General features: G+C 40.1%; 1 protein-coding gene across 1 annotated transcript in view; it reads right to left on the minus strand.

The window, feature by feature from the left end:
• Positions 1 to 20,495, minus strand: part of LOC122877529 (mucin-5AC-like) — a 43,383-nt gene that overhangs the window by 14,905 nt on the left and 7,983 nt on the right. The window contains exons 14-31 of the mRNA XM_044199197.1: positions 18,924 to 19,088; positions 18,745 to 18,839; positions 18,509 to 18,635; positions 17,155 to 17,410; positions 16,610 to 16,662; positions 15,065 to 15,168; positions 14,738 to 14,889; positions 14,441 to 14,579; positions 13,625 to 13,735; positions 13,019 to 13,198; positions 12,647 to 12,886; positions 11,551 to 11,707; positions 9,820 to 9,948; positions 9,188 to 9,338; positions 9,029 to 9,072; positions 8,703 to 8,933; positions 5,616 to 8,604; positions 96 to 4,804 (exon numbers count right to left, since the gene is read on the minus strand). Of these exons, the coding sequence (XP_044055132.1) occupies positions 96 to 4,804; positions 5,616 to 8,604; positions 8,703 to 8,933; positions 9,029 to 9,072; positions 9,188 to 9,338; positions 9,820 to 9,948; positions 11,551 to 11,707; positions 12,647 to 12,886; positions 13,019 to 13,198; positions 13,625 to 13,735; positions 14,441 to 14,579; positions 14,738 to 14,889; positions 15,065 to 15,168; positions 16,610 to 16,662; positions 17,155 to 17,410; positions 18,509 to 18,635; positions 18,745 to 18,839; positions 18,924 to 19,088 (10,032 nt within the window). The remainder of the gene's footprint in view (positions 1 to 95; positions 4,805 to 5,615; positions 8,605 to 8,702; positions 8,934 to 9,028; positions 9,073 to 9,187; positions 9,339 to 9,819; positions 9,949 to 11,550; positions 11,708 to 12,646; positions 12,887 to 13,018; positions 13,199 to 13,624; positions 13,736 to 14,440; positions 14,580 to 14,737; positions 14,890 to 15,064; positions 15,169 to 16,609; positions 16,663 to 17,154; positions 17,411 to 18,508; positions 18,636 to 18,744; positions 18,840 to 18,923; positions 19,089 to 20,495) is intronic.

Below are 20,495 nucleotides of genomic sequence, written 5' to 3' on the forward strand. Positions count from 1 at the left end.
ATAAACCACAGTTTGAAATGGAAAATCACAATGGTGTCTGCCATAGATGTGACTCAAGTGCAAGATGATGGTTGACTTTATTAATCAGAACTTACCAGGGTGAAACTTTTTACCATTATGAAGGCAATGGCAAACCTGTGGCCTAGTAATTGGTTGAGAGGTTCCTCCTGTCACTGGAGGTAACTCAGTTGAGGTGGGTGCAGTGGTTGTAGTAGTAGTTGTAGGTGGCTGAAGTGTAGTTGTTGTTTCAGTTGTGGTAGAAGGTGTATTAGTTGTAGTAGTAGTTGTAGGCGGCTGAGTTGAAGTTGTTGTTTCAGTTGTGGTAGAAGGTGTAGTAGTTGTAGTTGTCGGTGGCTGAGGTGTAGTTGTTTTAGTTGTGGTAGAGGGTGTAGTGGTTGTACTAGTTGAAGATGTTGTAGTTGGAACTGTAGTAGAAGGAGCTGAAGGTGTTGGACACCCACAGCATTTCAATTTAATCTCATAATCAAAGCACTCTTGCTGAAGCCCTTGCTGTTTGTTGTTGCATATGAGACCTACATCTTTATTGCAAGTCACAGCTTGTCCCACCTGTGACATGGAAAGACCTGGGTAAAGAACAGCTCTGCAATGGACTTCTTCTGGGGCTGAGCAAACAAGATGACCAGCAGAGATTATCTTCTGGATGGATTCATCTTCTCCACCAGCAGGGCCTGGTGTGGGCTTTCCCACATTGATCCATTCTGACCAACCACATGTCACATCATGTCCCCCAGGGCAAGGTGTAGTAGTAGGTGGCTGAGTTGAAGTTGTTGTTTCAGTTGTGGTAGAAGGTGTATTAGTTGTAGTAGTAGTTGTAGGTGGCTGAGTTGAGGTTGTTGTTTCAGTTGTGGTAGAGGGTGTAGTGGTTGTACTAGTTGAAGATGTTGTAGTTGGAACTGTAGTAGAAGGAGCTGAAGGTGTTGGACACCCACAGCATTTCAACTTAATCTCATAATCAAAGCACTCTTGCTGAAGCCCTTGCTGTTTGTTGTTGCATATAAGACCTACATCTTTATTGCAAGTCACAGCTTGTCCCACCTGTGACATGGAAAGACCTGGGTAAAGAACAGCTCTGCAATGGACTTCTTCTGGGGCTGAGCAAACAAGATGACCAGCAGAGATTATCTTCTGGATGGATTCATCTTCTCCACCATCAGGGCCTGGTGTGGGCTTTCCCACATTGATCCATTCTGACCAACCACATGTCACATCATGTCCCCAAGGGCAAGGTGTAGTAGTAGGTGGCTGAGTTGAGGTTGTTGTTTCAGTTGTGGTAGAAGGTGCAGTGGTTGTAGTAGTAGTAGTAGTAGGTGGCTGAGTTGAAGTTGTTGTTTCAGTTGTGGTAGAAGGTGTATTAGTTGTAGTAGTAGTTGTAGGTGGCTGAGTTGAAGTCGTTGTTTCAGTTGTGGTCGAAGGTGTAGTAGTTATAGTTGTAGGTGGCTGAGGTGTAGTTGTTTTAGTTGTGGTAGAGGGTGTAGTGGTTGTACTAGTTGAAGATGTTGTAGTTGGAACTGTAGTAGAAGGAGCTGAAGGTGTTGGACACCCACAGCATTTCAACTTAATCTCATAATCAAAGCACTCTTGCTGAAGCCCTTGCTGTTTGTTGTTGCATATGAGACCTACATCTTTATTGCAAGTCACAGCTTGTCCCACCTGTGACATGGAAAGACCTGGGTAAAGAACAGCTCTGCAATGGACTTCTTCTGGGGCTGAGCAAACAAGATGACCAGCAGAGATTATCTTCTGGATGGATTCATCTTCTCCACCATCAGGGCCTGGTGTGGGCTTTCCCACATTGATCCATTCTGACCAACCACATGTCACATCATGTCCCCCAGGGCAAGGTGTAGTAGTAGGTGGCTGAGTTGAGGTTGTTGTTTCAGTTGTGGTAGAAGGTGCAGTGGTTGTAGTAGTAGTAGTAGTAGGTGGCTGAGTTGAAGTTGTTGTTTCAGTTGTGGTAGAAGGTGTATTAGTTGTAGTAGTAGTTGTAGGTGGCTGAGTTGAAGTCGTTGTTTCAGTTGTGGTCGAAGGTGTAGTAGTTATAGTTGTAGGTGGCTGAGGTGTAGTTGTTTTAGTTGTGGTAGAGGGTGTAGTGGTTGTACTAGTTGAAGATGTTGTAGTTGGAACTGTAGTAGAAGGAGCTGAAGGTGTTGGACACCCACAGCATTTCAACTTAATCTCATAATCAAAGCACTCTTGCTGAAGCCCTTGCTGTTTGTTGTTGCATATGAGACCTACATCTTTATTGCAAGTCACAGCTTGTCCCACCTGTGACATGGAAAGACCTGGGTAAAGAACAGCTCTGCAATGGACTTCTTCTGGGGCTGAGCAAACAAGATGACCAGCAGAGATTATCTTCTGGATGGATTCATCTTCTCCACCAGCAGGGCCTGGTGTGGGCTTTCCCACATTGATCCATTCTGACCAACCACATGTCACATCATGTCCCCCAGGGCAAGGTGTAGTAGTAGGTGGCTGAGTTGAGGTTGTTGTTTCAGTTGTGGTAGAAGGTGCAGTGGTTGTAGTAGTAGTAGTAGGTGGCTGAGTTGAAGTTGTTGTTTCAGTTGTGGTAGAAGGTGTATTAGTTGTAGTAGTAGTTGTAGGTGGCTGAGTTGAAGTCGTTGTTTCAGTTGTGGTCGAAGGTGTAGTAGTTGTAGTAGTTGTAGGTGGCTGAGGTGTAGTTGTTTTAGTTGTGGTAGAGGGTGTAGTGGGTGTACTAGTTGAAGATGTTGTAGTTGGAACTGTAGTAGAAGGAGCTGAAGGTGTTGGACACCCACAGCATTTCAACTTAATCTCATAATCAAAGCACTCTTGCTGAAGCCCTTGCTGTTTGTTGTTGCATATGAGACCTACATCTTTATTGCAAGTCACAGCTTGTCCCACCTGTGACATGGAAAGACCTGGGTAAAGAACAGCTCTGCAATGGACTTCTTCTGGGGCTGAGCAAACAAGATGACCAGCAGAGATTATCTTCTGGATGGATTCATCTTCTCCACCAGCAGGGCCTGGTGTGGGCTTTCCCACATTGATCCATTCTGACCAACCACATGTCACATCATGTCCCCCAGGGCAAGGTGTAGTAGTAGGTGGCTGAGTTGAAGTTGTTGTTTCAGTTGCGGTAGAAGGTGCAGTGGTTGTAGTAGTAGTAGTAGTAGGTGGCTGAGTTGAAGTTGTTGTTTCAGTTGTGGTAGAAGGTGTATTAGTTGTAGTAGTTGTAGGTGGCTGAGTTGAAGTCGTTGTTTCAGTTGTGGTCGAAGGTGTAGTAGTTGTAGTTGTCGTTGGCTGAGGTGTAGTTGTTTTAGTTGTGGTAGAGGGTGTAGTGGTTGTACTAGTTGAAGATGTTGTAGTTGGAACTGTAGTAGAAGGAGCTGAAGGTGTTGGACACCCACAGCATTTCAATTTAATCTCATAATCAAAGCACTCTTGCTGAAGCCCTTGCTGTTTGTTGTTGCATATGAGACCTACATCTTTATTGCAAGTCACAGCTTGTCCCACCTGTGACATGGAAAGACCTGGGTAAAGAACAGCTCTGCAATGGACTTCTTCTGGGGCTGAGCAAACAAGATGACCAGTAGAGATTATCTTCTGGATGGATTCATCTTCTCCACCATCAGGGCCTGGTGTGGGCTTTCCCACATTGATCCATTCTGACCAACCACATGTCACATCATGTCCCCCAGGACAAGGCGTAGTTGTATGTGGCTGAGTTGTAGTTGTTGTTTCAGTTGTGGTAGAAGGTGCAGTGGTTGTAGTAGTAGTAGTAGGTGGCTGAGTTGAAGTTGTTGTTTCAGTTGTGGTAGAAGGTGTATTAGTTGTAGTAGTTGTAGGTGGCTGAGTTGAAGTCGTTGTTTCAGTTGTGGTCGAAGGTGTAGTGGTTGTACTAGTTGAAGATGTTGTAGTTGGAACTGTAGTAGAAGGAGCTGAAGGTGTTGGACACCCACAGCATTTCAATTTAATCTCATAATCAAAGCACTCTTGCTGAAGCCCTTGCTGTTTGTTGTTGCATATGAGACCTACATCTTTATTGCAAGTCACAGCTTGTCCCACCTGTGACATGGAAAGACCTGGGTAAAGAACAGCTCTGCAATGGACTTCTTCTGGGGCTGAGCAAACAAGATGACCAGCAGAGATTATCTTCTGGATGGATTCATCTTCTCCACCATCAGGGCCTGGTGTGGGCTTTCCCACATTGATCCATTCTGACCAACCACATGTCACATCATGTCCCCCAGGGCAAGGCGTAGTTGTATGTGGCTGAGTTGTAGCTGTTTTTTCAGTTGTTGTAGAAGGTGTGGCAGTCGTTGTTGTTGGTGGCTGAGTTGTAGTTGTTTCAGTTGTGGTAGAAGTTGTAGGTGGCTGAAGTGTAGTTGCTGTTTCAGTTGTGGTAGAAGGTGTAGTAGTTGTAGTTGTTGGTGGCTGAGGTGTGGTTGCTGTTTCAGTTGTGGTAGAAGGTGTAATAGTTGTAGTTGTAGGTGGCTGAGGTGTAGTTGTTTTAGTTGTGGTAGAGGGTGTAGTAGTTGTAGTTGTCAGTGGCTGAGGTGTAGTTGCTGTTTCAGTTGTGGTAGAGGGTCTAGTGGTTGTGTTTGTAGTTGTAGGTGGCTGAGGTGTACTTGTCATTTCAGTTGTGGTAGAAGGTGTAGTGGGTGTAGTAGTTGAAGGTGCTGCAGTTGGAACTGTAGTAGAAGGAGCTGAAGGTGTTGGACACCCACAGCATTTCAACTTAATCTCATAATCAAAGCACTCTTGCTGAAGCCCTTGCTTTTGTTGTTGCATATAAGACCCACATGTTTATTGCAAGTCACAGCTTGTCCCACCTGTGACATGGAAAGACCTGGGTAAAGAACAGCTCTGCAATGGACTTCTTCTGGGGCTGAGCAAACAAGATGACCAGCAGAGATTATCTTCTGGATGGATTCATCTTCTCCACCATCAGGGCCTGGTGTGGGCTTTCCCACATTGATCCATTCTGACCAACCACATGTCACATCATGTCCCCCAGGGCAAGGTGTAGTTGTAGGTGGCTGAGTAGTAGTTGTTGTTTCAGTTGTGGTAGAAGGTGCAGTGGTTGTAGTAGTAGTAGTAGTAGGTGGCTGAGTTGAAGTTGTTGTTTCAGTTGTGGTAGAAGGTGTATTAGTTGTAGTAGTTGTAGGTGGCTGAGTTGAAGTCGTTGTTTCAGTTGTGGTCGAAGGTGTAGTAGTTATAGTTGTAGGTGGCTGAGGTGTAGTTGTTTTAGTTGTGGTAGAGGGTGTAGTGGTTGTACTAGTTGAAGATGTTGTAGTTGGAACTGTAGTAGAAGGAGCTGAAGGTGTTGGACACCCACAGCATTTCAATTTAATCTCATAATCAAAGCACTCTTGCTGAAGCCCTTGCTGTTTGTTGTTGCATATGAGACCTACATCTTTATTGCAAGTCACAGCTTGTCCCACCTGTGACATGGAAAGACCTGGGTAAAGAACAGCTCTGCAATGGACTTCTTCTGGGGCTGAGCAAACAAGATGACCAGCAGAGATTATCTTCTGGATGGATTCATCTTCTCCACCATCAGGGCCTGGTGTGGGCTTTCCCACATTGATCCATTCTGACCAACCACATGTCACATCATGTCCCCCAGGGCAAGGCGTAGTTGTATGTGGCTGAGTTGTAGCTGTTTTTCAGTTGTTGTAAAAGGTGTGGCAGTCGTTGTTGTTGGTGGCTGAGTTGTAGTTGTTTCAGTTGTGGTAGAAGTTGTAGGTGGCTGAAGTGTAGTTGCTGTTTCAGTTGTGGTAGAAGGTGTAGTAGTTGTAGTTGTTGGTGGCTGAGGTGTGGTTGCTGTTTCAGTTGTGGTAGAAGGTGTAATAGTTGTAGTTGTAGGTGGCTGAGGTGTAGTTGTTTTAGTTGTGGTAGAGGGTGTAGTAGTTGTAGTTGTCAGTGGCTGAGGTGTAGTTGCTGTTTCAGTTGTGGTAGAGGGTCTAGTGGTTGTGTTTGTAGTTGTAGGTGGCTGAGGTGTACTTGTCATTTCAGTTGTGGTAGAAGGTGTAGTGGGTGTAGTAGTTGAAGGTGCTGCAGTTGGAACTGTAGTAGAAGGAGCTGAAGGTGTTGGACACCCACAGCATTTCAACTTAATCTCATAATCAAAGCACTCTTGCTGAAGCCCTTGCTTTTTGTTGTTGCATATAAGACCCACATGTTTATTGCAAGTCACAGCTTGTCCCACCTGTGACATGGAAAGACCTGGGTAAAGAACAGCTCTGCAATGGACTTCTTCTGGGGCTGAGCAAACAAGATGACCAGCAGAGATTATCTTCTGGATGGATTCATCTTCTCCACCATCAGGGCCTGGTGTGGGCTTTCCCACATTGATCCATTCTGACCAACCACATGTCACATCATGTCCCCCAGGGCAAGGTGTAGTTGTAGGTGGCTGAGTAGTAGTTGTTGTTTCAGTTGTGGTAGAAGGTGCAGTGGTTGTAGTAGTAGTAGTAGTAGGTGGCTGAGTTGAAGTTGTTGTTTCAGTTGTGGTAGAAGGTGTATTAGTTGTAGTAGTTGTAGGTGGCTGAGTTGAAGTCGTTGTTTCAGTTGTGGTCGAAGGTGTAGTAGTTATAGTTGTAGGTGGCTGAGGTGTAGTTGTTTTAGTTGTGGTAGAGGGTGTAGTGGTTGTACTAGTTGAAGATGTTGTAGTTGGAACTGTAGTAGAAGGAGCTGAAGGTGTTGGACACCCACAGCATTTCAATTTAATCTCATAATCAAAGCACTCTTGCTGAAGCCCTTGCTGTTTGTTGTTGCATATGAGACCTACATCTTTATTGCAAGTCACAGCTTGTCCCACCTGTGACATGGAAAGACCTGGGTAAAGAACAGCTCTGCAATGGACTTCTTCTGGGGCTGAGCAAACAAGATGACCAGCAGAGATTATCTTCTGGATGGATTCATCTTCTCCACCATCAGGGCCTGGTGTGGGCTTTCCCACATTGATCCATTCTGACCAACCACATGTCACATCATGTCCCCCAGGGCAAGGCGTAGTTGTATGTGGCTGAGTTGTAGCTGTTTTTTCAGTTGTTGTAGAAGGTGTGGCAGTCGTTGTTGTTGGTGGCTGAGTTGTAGTTGTTTCAGTTGTGGTAGAAGTTGTAGGTGGCTGAAGTGTAGTTGCTGTTTCAGTTGTGGTAGAAGGTGTAGTAGTTGTAGTTGTTGGTGGCTGAGGTGTGGTTGCTGTTTCAGTTGTGGTAGAAGGTGTAATAGTTGTAGTTGTAGGTGGCTGAGGTGTAGTTGTTTTAGTTGTGGTAGAGGGTGTAGTAGTTGTAGTTGTCAGTGGCTGAGGTGTAGTTGCTGTTTCAGTTGTGGTAGAGGGTCTAGTGGTTGTGTTTGTAGTTGTAGGTGGCTGAGGTGTACTTGTCATTTCAGTTGTGGTAGAAGGTGTAGTGGGTGTAGTAGTTGAAGGTGCTGCAGTTGGAACTGTAGTAGAAGGAGCTGAAGGTGTTGGACACCCACAGCATTTCAACTTAATCTCATAATCAAAGCACTCTTGCTGAAGCCCTTGCTGTTTGTTGTTGCATATAAGACCCACATGTTTATTGCAAGTCACAGCTTGTCCCACCTGTGACATGGAAAGACCTGGGTAAAGAACAGCTCTGCAATGGACTTCTTCTGGGGCTGAGCAAACAAGATGACCAGCAGAGATTATCTTCTGGATGGATTCATCTTCTCCACCATCAGGGCCTGGTGTGGGCTTTCCCACATTGATCCATTCTGACCAACCACATGTCACATCATGTCCCCCAGGGCAAGGTGTAGTTGTAGGTGGCTGAGTAGTAGTTGCTGTTTCAGTTGTGGTAGAAGGTGCAGTGGTTGTGGTAGTAGTTGTAGGTGGTTCAGTTGTGAAATTAATGGTTGTAGGTTTTGGTGTTTTGCTGCATTGCACTGTCTTGCAACACTTTACCTTTATTTCATAATTTAAACATATGGGGGGATATTGTAAGCTGTTTTTACACAGGAGTCCTTCTTGATTATTACATGTTACTTCTTGTCCCAGTTGTTTTAGGGGAACCCCTGGATAGTGCACACCCTGACACTCCACTGCCACTGGATTCTCACAGATGTTATATCCTTTTTGGATGATATGTTTGATGGTTTCATTGTCCCCACCTCCAGGACCATATTCAGGGTAGTCTGAATTTATCCACTTTGACCAGTAGCATAATGTTTCCTGACAAGGTGTTTCAGTAAAATGTTCTGTTGTTGGAGGTTTTACGGATGAGCTTGGAGGTGTTGTAGAAGGAGTAGGTTTTGTTGGGCATGCGCTATAGTCACAACACAGAACTCTGACTTGGTAGTTAAAGCACAAGGCCAGTGGTCCTGACTGGTCTTCATTTCTGCATATCAGCCCTTTTGCCAGATTACATTGCACAACTTGTCCCACATTGTCAATGGTGACATTAGGGAATTTCTCAGCTCTGCATTGGATCTGACTTGGCTTTTCACATATCTTGTGCCCTGCCCCTCTAATCTTTTCGTAAGTTTCACTGTCTCCTCCTGGAGTTCCCAGTGTGGGGAAGCTGGTATCATACCAAGGTGACCATTCACAAGGATTACATGTGACTGTGACTGGCTCTGTGGACACAGATAATACAGGTGTTGGTTATGTAGCAAATCTTACATTATACAAGTGAATATGTCTTCAGTTTCCAAAATAAATACCTTGCACATACCTGGTGTGGTTGATGTAAAAACAAAGGTGGTTGGAGACTGGCTGGCTGTAGTAGTGGTTGTAGTGGGCATACGTGTTGTCGGTGTTGTAGGTACTGGGCATGGGTATGACCTCTTGTCAATGGTACCATTCTTCCCACACACTGCTGTGATGCAGTTACCATGTCCATCTGTTGTGTTGTAGATGGTATTGCCAGGGGGATATTTGTTTCCATGATATGTGCAAGTACAGGCTGTAAAGAAAGGAGATCTATTATTAACATATAAACTTTAAATAAGTAGGCCTATGTATATTTAATACTCACAATCTCTCCAAATCTTTGCATACCTTGGGCATCGTAATGGCATTGGATGGTCATTGAACTGCATGTACTTCAAGAGAGAGAACATGAAAAATATTGTCATTTTTGATTTATTTTTAGCTAATTTGAACTCACCACAAAGTTATATAACCTTGATTAGCACATGTAATATATGCAGGACCTACCATGTATGACAGTTTTCGGTTGTTGGCACTTTGTTATCATTATTATAGTGTCTCCCCTCTTTATCGTAGCAGCCACATTGTTCTTTTAAAACACATGTCATTGTATCCTCATCAAAGTATGGCTGAGCAGGTGGACATTTTGGATAGCAACCTAATTGAAAACAAACAGCTGTTCATTCACTGTAAGCAATGGTAGATGGTAAATGGTAAATGGACTGTACTTATGTAGCGCCTTTCTAGTCTTTCTGACTACTCAAAGCGCTTTAACTACATATAACACTCTCCCCATTCACACACATTCATACACTGATGGCAGGTGCCAACTGCTGCATCAGTTGAAAGAAACTAATCATTCACACACACTCACACATCGAGGGCATGCAATGGGTTCTTAATACTTGTTGGCATTATTAAAACCACCGGTACCACCAAATGAAAGTTATAACTTTTCTAAAACTTTTTTGTGTTCACCTGACATTGTGGTTGAATGAGTGATATTATTATGCCACTTTTTAAACACAACTATAAAATATATAGCCAATGTAAAAAAGACAATTGATCTGTTCAATCTTGAATCTATAATTTAATTTCATTAGCAGATAAGAGTAAGTCATAAAATCCTAATCTTGTACCTTCTAGAGGAGGTATCTGTGTAGAGCAGCTGCCTGAGGGGCTCCTGCAGGTTTTCAAGCAAGGAGATCCACATGGCATGTAGTGCCATTCACATTCACCAGGGGGATTGTAGTAATCACAGAAGAGAGCTGGAAAAATAATACTTATTTAGTATAGGCATGTTCCAGACTGGACTAATCACAGAGCATACTGATGATTTTAGACATGTGGTTGTACATAGCCTTATTTTTATTTTGTATTCAGGGCTCAGCAAAAAGGCCATATGCCATCTTGAGCTCGTTCAAAACTCAGCTGCCAGACTTTTAAGAAATTCTAAGAGACAAAACCATATCACTCCCATCCCTCCTAACTGTTTTCACAGCTCGCCTCGTTACAAAAGGAAACCGTTAGAGCCTCACAGATGTGGAATTGCTGTGGAAGAACTTAGGTTAGCAAACTCAGTACCTCCTTTTAAATCTCTTCGCAAAACTTATTTTTATTGGAAGGCTTTTTTTTTTACAGTGAAACCGTTGTTTGTCTAGTTTCTATCCCTCTTTTATCACTTGTATTTAACCTGTTTTTATTACACACACTGTTTTATTCAGGTCTTAAGTTCTATATTGTTATTTATGATTTTGTTGTTTTAATCTTGACTATGTGTATTATTTTATTTTGTTCTGTAAAGCACTTTGTAACTGTGTTTTGAAAAGTGCTATACAAATAAAGTTATTATTATTTTTACCTTTATACTAAGCAGACATGGTACCTTGGCCAGAAGCCAGAGCATTGCAATGATGATGAAAATGACCTTGAACAAAGCAATTTTCAATTAATAGCTATTCATTTTAATTAGAAATTAGCTCATACAAAGACATAATTCAAATTCAAATTTACAAGTCCAGGTGGCAAATTTATATTGCTGAAAGCAGTGCTCTCTTTTTTAGGGAATGCCCACCTCACTGTCATGCAGTTATACACTGGAGCAGTTGGGGGTTAAGGGCCTTGCTCTAGGGCACCTCAGTGGTGGTAATTAGGAAGGGGAAAGCACCCTGCTGTAAAAACAACAATTTGTGGTTTTAGGGGGAGTAAAATGTTGTTGTTCCTGGACAAACAACAGTTCAGGTATAGGTCTCTCTACAGGTATTAAGGTACCAAACTGTGCCCTATTATTGTTCACCACTAACTCCCCCTAAAACCACAAACAGTTGTTTTTACATTTCTATTTATGTAGGAATTAAACAAAATAGATACAATGTGTTAATTAGTGAGTTTTATAGGTGTTGGTAGGTATATTTTGGAACTTTTATTTTTAGTAGTTGCTGTTGTTTCCATTTCAGCCAATTTCCTATTATTTTGTTCCTATTGAAATGGTTGGAGGTAGCTTGTTGTTAAATTCATGTGTTAATTGCTGCTGAAAATAATCAATAATTCACACAAATGATTTTAAAAAATGAAATCATAAAGGCTTTTGCTGAATATCATGTAATTTTACTCAATGATATATATGATATATATATAAGCCTATGTGATTTCTATTAAAAGAAAACTTCATTGAAAACATAAAGGCTTTTGTTTAATACCATTTCAAAAAACATTTAAAAAAAAAAGTGGTTATTTTTGCTTTACCTTAAGCAACCCTGATAGACTCATCTCTTCCTTTCTCATAAAAATTAGTTTAGCTCATAAGAACTGTATGAACCGCATGCTGAATGTAGCTTTTCAACAAGGAATGTGTCATCCTGGTTACTCACGGCAGATCTTTGGGGTTCTCCATCGTATACAGACGCCAGCTTGATTGCAGGATTCAGCATAAGCAGCCACGGCAGTGCAGAAACACTCACAGTCTCCACCAGTGTCACAAGCACATGAGTCAAACACACATGCTTCATAGTATGGAGCAGGATCCACCTACAGACAAGTGATACAGTAATGAGTTAAATGGGAATGAAAGAGCAACTCCACAACACAACATGTTTTATGCAGGAACGGCACTGCTGCACTTCTACTTCTAGTTCACTACATCTAAGAGGCAAATATTGTACTGTTTACTCCACTACATTTATCTGACAGCTACAGTTACTATTTACTTTGCAAATTAAGATTTTACTACAGAACATATGAACAGTTTATAGAATATGATACATTGTTAGAGATTAAACTACCCAACAGTATTTAATAGGGTTTTTTTTAACTTCATTAACAACAACATTAAAATGCTGCATAAATGTTAATGTATTGGTAATAATTATCAAATAATATACTGTAAGCATTCTGGAGGGGCCATTCTGCTGCATAATGAGTACTATATAATAGTACTTTTACTCTGTACTTTTACTTAAGTAAGATTTTGAATGCGGAACTTTTTATTGTGAATGAGTATTTCTATAGTGTGGCACTGCTACTTTTAATTAAGTAAAGGATTTGAATACTTCTTCCACCACTGAATTTATGACTGTACACACTGTATGCAGGATCACATATGAAGATAAAGTATATATTACAATATATTTATAATTTTGTCATCATGATTGTCCATACTGTAATTTCATTATGTTGGTCTATTCTGTACCCAGGACACCTATTGCATGTCCATCGGTCCTGGACTTATACCTGACAGTGGTGCTGAATGTAAAGTGAGGGGTTACTAAAATAATAAGGATTCATTCTCTGAGGACCATATTACTGTCTGTCCAGCAGTTGACATATTACTGTCTGTCCAGCAGTTGACATATCTTATTCTGGATCTGTGTTGGAGGCAGAGAAACTGACAAAATGGCTAACATCCCCATCATTAGGCCATGCTTGCAGGGTAAAAAGAAAACAAGAAAAACTTCAACAACAACCTACAATGGAATGGCAGGCAGAGAAGACGTCACTCTGTATAATGCTGCACTGTTTCTGAGCCCAGGACTGTCTGTAAGGGTTGGATGTGCAGGGGCTGGTGATGCTTTGAGCATTGGGGCAGCTTGGTAAATCCTTCCAGCTGTTCCCAAACACTAGTGGGTTGACCACCACAGCATGGCATCTTGTAGTGAAGTCATTATTTGAATTGTCATCATAGTTGCCACACAGCCCACAAACACGACCCTGAAAAAGTAAAGCTCCTTATATCATGTTGTTCAACTTAAATATCAAAAGAAAGCTTGTCTTTTGTTGTCTGAACAAATCAATTGTACTCACATTAAAACCAAAACTTTCATTCAGATATTGCAGGGTTACCTTATATTTTGGGTTGAGCTTGATGAACAAGCTGGTCTTCTTGTCCCACATGAGAATGAGTCCATTGTTGGCTTCAATTACCAGGTAGATGCCCATAGTACTGTAACGGAATGGAACTGTTTCTTCATTTCCACTTGAAAGCAGCTGGTAGCTTCCCTCTGTTAGAATCAGTTCTGCACTCTAAACAGAAAAAAAGAAACAGATTGTTGGTCAAAAATGTGTTTGTTGGTCAATTTCACCTATATATACTGTATATTCTGCCAATTTCACTCATCATCAAAACTTCTCATGTCATGTTACTGGAGCCATTAAATCAGTGTCCACAATTGTTTAACTTTTTTGCAGCTGTGTGTATATGTATGCATACTGACATTTTTTGTTTTCAAGATTTTTGTGTAAAATGTCAAGTTAGAACTGAAGAAGTCTTTTGGATGAGAGGCAAAACATCCAGTTGCATGTCCAGTTGCCTTTGACTTAGCACTTCTAGATACGCCAAATCAGTTTATTTGTGTGAATCTATCTTGAATCTCAGCTTTGTGCCAGCAGTTCACATTGAGTCAGACAATGCAGTTGTTTTTTTGAAAAGGTGTTATATTGACTGTTTACCCCCAGGAAGATCTTGATGGTCTTAGAGCAGGTGGTTCCTGTGGTTCCACACGGAACATTCTCAGTGATCACTCTGAAGGTTCCATTACTCTGAGCACTGCCACAGTAGTCCTGAGGAAGGGTACACACACACACACACACACACACACACACAAGCAAATAATCAATATTAGTGGCTTGGCTTGACTCTTGACTTGCTGGTTCTCAACTCTCTCATTTGTCAGAAAAATGGGATATTGGTATTTATATAAATTAAAAGATACTGTTACTGAAGCACTGAGGTCACAGTTGGTGATAAACAGGGAGTGAATTCTAAAGTATTATATGATTTCTATATTACTGATATTCATCCTTTCATGGAGAATGTAACTCTGTTACAAGCCAAAGTACTATACCAGCCTCTAGCAGGACTATGCATATGTAGAAAATGATGAAAGGACGTTTCTCTCCGAGCATGCCTGTTACACACCATTAGCCAATCATAATATTAAGAAATTGTACACAATAATCATGTTTAATGAATTTGTATATTGTATATTATAGTATTTTAAGTGCCTGTCTCTACTTGCATGCAACAACTCACGATGCACAAATGTAAACAAGGACATTCAAGAGTATGGAATCCCTTTAAATTTTGTGCATCATACCCAAACGTTTAGCAGGACAGGGTTAGATTTAGTGAGTTAGGTTTTACTATTTTGAATCCCCCAATGATAATGTCTGGGATGGCTCATTCTTGTAAGTTTCACAAAGCATGTTGAGACTGTCATTATTGATAACACTCTGTTCACCAACGTTTTTTGTGTGCATTCATACCTGAGTGAGTATGTATTCACAGCTGCCATCAAAAGTGAAGCGCTTCTGATCAAAAGTCATGTAGTGTCCATCACCATAGACAGAGCAGGTTCTATCACACTGGTTGGTAGTGCACTGCCATTTTCTGTCTTTACAAGTGCTGTAAACAGATACAGCTTAGATGACATCAGGCTTATAATAAAAGACATGCCTTTTTGTTTGTACATGTCAGTCACAGATGGAGGTGTAACCAAAATAATTAAGTACCTAGCATATTTCTAGCTTTACAACATTTCATTCTACTTGGGATTCACTTACCAGGTGTTGCAGTCTACCTTGGTGGTCTGTCCAGGCTGGAAGGAGATGCCGTTGTGAACACAGGAACAGGTCTCTGGCTTGATGCAGCCTCCTTTACCATCAGATACCATCCCAGATGGACACATACAGCCAGAAATGCACCCTGTGGTCACCTGGAGAGAAGATCAAACTTACAACTTACAGTTATAGGCCTCATTTCTGCTCCAGCAGAGAAAATGCTTATCTTTACCTGAGAGCTCAGATTATCCAAATATTTCTTCGAGATATAAACTAATAATCTGTATTTGCATGTAAATTTTCCTTTATTTTGGGGAAGAGGTGACTCACACAGGCCATGTCTAATGTGTTGCAGCTCTTCTCACACTCGGTTCCTTTTGCAGCTGGACCATTAGTAGAGCAGTTGAAGAACACCATGGGAGGAGCACAGGCTGCTTAGAAAAGACAAAAATTACTTTACTGTATTTCTAAAATAAATATAGGTCACTAATTTTACACCACTGTTGTCCTGATTTAATGTAACATTCAAGAAAGTACAGTTTGTGCTTTAATTAATGGAGCTCAGAGCACAGATCTTTTTATATTATAAGACATTTACTCATTTTATTTCTTTGACAAGGAAACAAGCCCCATGAATCTGAAGCCTGAGAATCACAGTAATACATACAATGTGCAGAACAAACGTTCTGTAATTTATATTTGTTATATCATATTTAAATGATGCAGGAGAGTCAGCTGCTCTGTTGCTTTTTCTGACAATTTTTCTCTTCACTTTTTATTCCTGTGATACTAGAGGCATATTCCTAGCCTCCAGAGGACCATGTTTACTGTGAACTGTGGTAAATGTCGCCCCCTGGCAGCAGGGAACACCACAGCTTTCAGGGCTAAAGGCTGAAGCAAGCAAGTGGTCTGGTGGTCTAATTGATGTGTTTGAATGTTTGAAATATCTAGGGATCATCATTTTTATTTTATTTTTTACAAATTTTCACCCATACCCAAATACCTCAATCTTTTAAAAGGAGCATGTTGGTTTAAACTGATTTTCACCTTGATTTTATGTCCCCATACACTACAATGCTGTTTCCTGTTGTAAAAGCACACTGATCACTACAGGTTACAGAAAATTATTTCCTCCTGAAAAATCAGCTCAGAAAATGCTTCTAGTATAGAAAGTAGAAAAAATGGAAGAAAATGTAGTTGCTTCTGATTCTGTGCCAAAGTCTCTAATCTACACATTGTCAAATTACAGTGCTTCTGCTGCAAGTTGTATATTTATAGGTTAATTTCACCTGGACTTTCATGTTATTGTATTTTCATCCATCCTGTCTGTGTATTAAGTACTGAGCTGAAGCCAACACATCTAAAGCTATTTTTGTACAGATTTAACATATGAGCTTAAGAAGTGTTGGTCGGTGTATTTTTAAACAGAGCCAAGCTAGCGTTTCCTCTCGGGTTCAGGTCTTAAACCATGGCCTGACTCCAGGTCCGTACTTAACACACATACATTAGATCGGTATCCAAACCAAATCTAAACATCTCACTCTCATAATTTCAAATACAAAACTAATAGAAATAATGCAGCCAACTATTTTAGATATGTGGACAGCCAACAACTGTCCAAGACTCTGAGACAAGAACCTGACAGATCTGGCTTCGAAGTAGAGTCTGTCACAGCTGGACATGTAGCTCAAATCTATTAGGGCCTACTCTTTCATATTTCACAGCATTCATAGACACTATTTTCCAGTAACTGAGTACAGCTGTTGAATACCATAAAAACATTCTCTGCTATTTGAGTTATATAAGGTACTGTCAGGAAGTAATATATCACTCACTATAAGGCTGCTACAGGTGATTCTATATTATGTAACTTACATGGCTGTATAATAAACTCTCCAATGCAGCTGAGTTTGCCCTTCTCACACGTGCTAGTGGGGAAATATAAAAAACACATTAATATACATATATAACCTTGCAGTACACAGTTTAAACATGTGTGATATTTTCAGTATATCACAAATAAGTCAAAGAACAAATATTCACTTGTTATTCTATAAGCTCGCAATCCAAATGTAAACAAAAAGAGAAAAAGCCTGTCAACTGCTGTCACTCTTGCATTAATTGACAAGTCTTTGAACACAGGGACTACGCTGAGTCAGTACTTTTAATTATGATCAGCGTAGAAACACACTTAGTGCCATTTATGAATAAAAGTATTTAATTATATATATATATATATTTATATATATATAGATAGATAGATAGATAGATAGATAGATAGATAGATAGATAGATAGATAGATAGATAGATAGATAGATAGATAGATAGATAGATAGATAGATACGAGGTATGAGGTATAATGTACACTCAGTTGTGCAATAACACAATCAAAAACTTTTGTAATATATAATTTTCATACCACATGATCCCTTCCTTGTTGATGACCTGTCCAGGAAGCACCACTGAGCCTTTGTCATAACAGGGACAAGCCTGAGGTGGGACACACTTCCCAGAGTCATCCAGATAGGTTCCCTCTGCACAGATGCAACCGTCGATGGGCGGGAAGGTGAAGTGACAGCTGAGATCTGTGGTGCCAATGCAGCGGCAGGTGCGACTACTGGATGTGATGTTGTAGGAGTAGACCATGCTACTAGGGCAGGAGCTGACATATTTCCCTGAGGCGGTCAGACCACAGAATCAGTGAATAACTGTTGCACTGCAATCATGCCACATGAAGATGTTTAAAGGCCTATACCAATGTTTTTGCACAATTTAGTCCATTTGCTACAATATTACAGCAAGATTTTGTTTGTAGTTTTGCCTAATTTTTTAATTAGGGGTCTAAGGGGTTCAAATACTTTGCACTAAAATGTTAAGATCTGGACCTGAATCCATCAACAACACTACTAAATACCCACATACATTGGTTTTTAGATGAAAAAAGTGGTTGGGGGGTTTACTTACACTTTAAGATACATGGCAAACTAAGTGATTGAACTGCTCCTATGCACAGAGCTAAATAAATAAACATCTATTTCCCTGTTCAAACTAACACCTTTAATCAAGAAAGATGTTAGAATACTCAGTGAGCTTATAAAAAAGCAGAAACTAAAATATTAAAGGTCAAGCCCCTGGCTAAAGGCCTGGGACGTACAATCCTCAATTTAAGTGTACATTTAAAATTTAAATTAACATTTATTGTGTTATTGTTTGCAGCACGCAAATATGATTCCGACCAGTCCACGTCCATGACTACAGTGCTGAGTTAAAAAATGTAAATGAAAGGCTAGAACAATAGAACAGGCTAGAACAGTTCCAGTAGACTAAATATGATCTGTTTAATACAAGTTTTATTGAAAAAAATAACAATAATGAAAGCAGTAAAACCACTTGTATTCTGACAAACTATTTCATCATGGTTTCAGATTTAAAACATACCATTTTTGATTATATCAAATGCTTTGAAACAGTGAACCATTTTTAACACAATTGCTTCATGGTTAGTCAGTGCTTTAGAAAGCTTTGTTTCTCCCATCACTACTCTAAGTGCTAGGGAGTCGTAGTAAAAAACACAGGTTTAGAGGTTCCAAAAGTCGTTTAAAACAAAGATTTCTCTGAAGGGTTTATCTAATGCTTTATCAAACTTACAACTGATATGTGCATATCGAAGTAGATTATGACGTAGGTTTTTATGATTTGGACAAGTGAATGCTGTGGAGTCTTCCATGTCATATGCATAACACTCTTCTGTTTCACAATTTCTCACTACTCACCACAGATGGTCTTCCTCCAGCTGCTGATCTGGATTCCTGTAGCTGCACAGGCATGGACATAGGAGGAGACTGCAGCACACATGCAGTCCTCGCTTTTCTCACAGTTACAGCTGTCATACATACAGTTCTATGAGGATTCAAAATAAAAAAAACTTTGTGAGGTCATATCACAGGTCTGGAGTCTGGTCCAGGTCCAGTCCACAGAAATATGTAAAAGTTGTAGGTATGAGACTTACCTCTTTGTAAGAGTCAGGGCTGATCTCTGAGTGACAGGAGGCGAACACTCCCTGAGGGTCACTCAGCATGGAGCACCAGTGCTGAGCATACTTCTCTGTCAGTGACACACAAGTGACCAACATGAGTCATTCTGAAGAAGCTACAGTGATAAGAGAGAATCTAAACGAGTCAGACCTACCATTGTCCACACTAAGACTGCAGGGGTTCTCAAAGTTGCTCTTAACATCAGGGCAACCAGCATGTGTTTTCCAGCTGTTGACAAAACCAGCTGCTGTGGCATCTGGAACACCGCTGAGCTTAAGAAAGTCATCAGCTTGGTTACTGTTGAAGTTCCCACACAGACCTGCAGGCAGACACAAGATACAAAATACAAGATATATTTATTCATTTTACATCACAGGGTTGTATAATGAGATTTAGTTTTGTATTTCCCTTTATACTACTAAAAAAAATTATATACAGTAGATCAGTGAATAAATAATAATAATAAGTCATGTTAATAACAATACCTAAGCCTTTATTTTAGAGGCAAATTGGATTGATTCTGTGAGTAATCATCACTACACAAATCATTTTTATAATGTTGACACTACGGCTTCATCATCTTTCTGTCTTTCTGTCCGTATATCTCTCTTCTTCTTTCATACTAAAACAGGCTGATAAAAAATGCACAACACAGAAGAACATTTTATACAGAAGTCCAGTCTGGTTCCAAACTATAAATATTCAATATGGGGAAAACTAGCCATATCGTGGCACTATAGCAACTACTACTTATCTACATTTCCAAGAAATCAGCGAGGGTTTTTCCACTTTCCCAAAAATTCAGGTAAAAGGTATTCTTTTATTCATTACAGCATAGTGCAAATCATGAAGTCCATCAATAAGATTTTTAAAAACCATAAAACTAATCAAAACTTTCTACAGTTAATCAAATGTCAGTACCTCCATAGATGTGGACAAGTACATCTTCTATATGGTTTGAAAATGAATCAAACTTTAAAAATTGGAATACATGAAATATTAAAATGTAATGTTTGCACACGCCTGTTGTTCTAAGGTAGCTTGATATTACCATTTTAAACAGTGAATAAGCACCTCTGGCTTCTAAAGAATTACTAAATAAAGATATTAAGGCAACTGGTACTACATTGTTGGATAACCTGTATTTATGTCATAATCCTTTCTAGCACTCGTGGTTATACTGTATATTGCAGAAATCTTAGAATTTCCTAAATCAAAATGAGCATATTTTGACTTTTTTCAGTCTCAGTATTTCTACTTTCTGCCTCTACGTTTGATGCTATTTTAAATGCTGTTTATGTTGTAATACTGACTTTCTTTTACAATTTAATTTAAACAAGTTCATGGCATGCAGTGTCGGGGAGTACATGTACATGTAAATGTAAAACTAGTAGTTTAACTATATTTTGCAGTAGCTTGCTGGTAGTTCAACTACATTCATATTTGCATAGTGATTCAAGTAGTTAAATTACTTTTACTTATTTTTATTTAACTATTGCTTCTCTACTGTAATTCAAAGCTGGCATGCCTTGCACTTTCCTATGAAAAGTGGGATATTTAATTTCTTTGGTTTATGTATGACCTGTGAACAAGTGGCCACTTTTTGCAATAAACTAATTTGCTGGCATACGACTTTTTTGCATAATATGTTGTTATAATTTTTACAAAGTAATTTAAACTTGTTTTTCTAAGTAGCTTTAGTTGACCAAACTAGATTTCTCCCTAG

This window comes from Siniperca chuatsi, linkage group LG1 (genome assembly GCF_020085105.1).
Source record: "Siniperca chuatsi isolate FFG_IHB_CAS linkage group LG1, ASM2008510v1, whole genome shotgun sequence".
Taxonomy (NCBI): Eukaryota; Metazoa; Chordata; class Actinopteri; order Centrarchiformes; family Sinipercidae; genus Siniperca; species Siniperca chuatsi.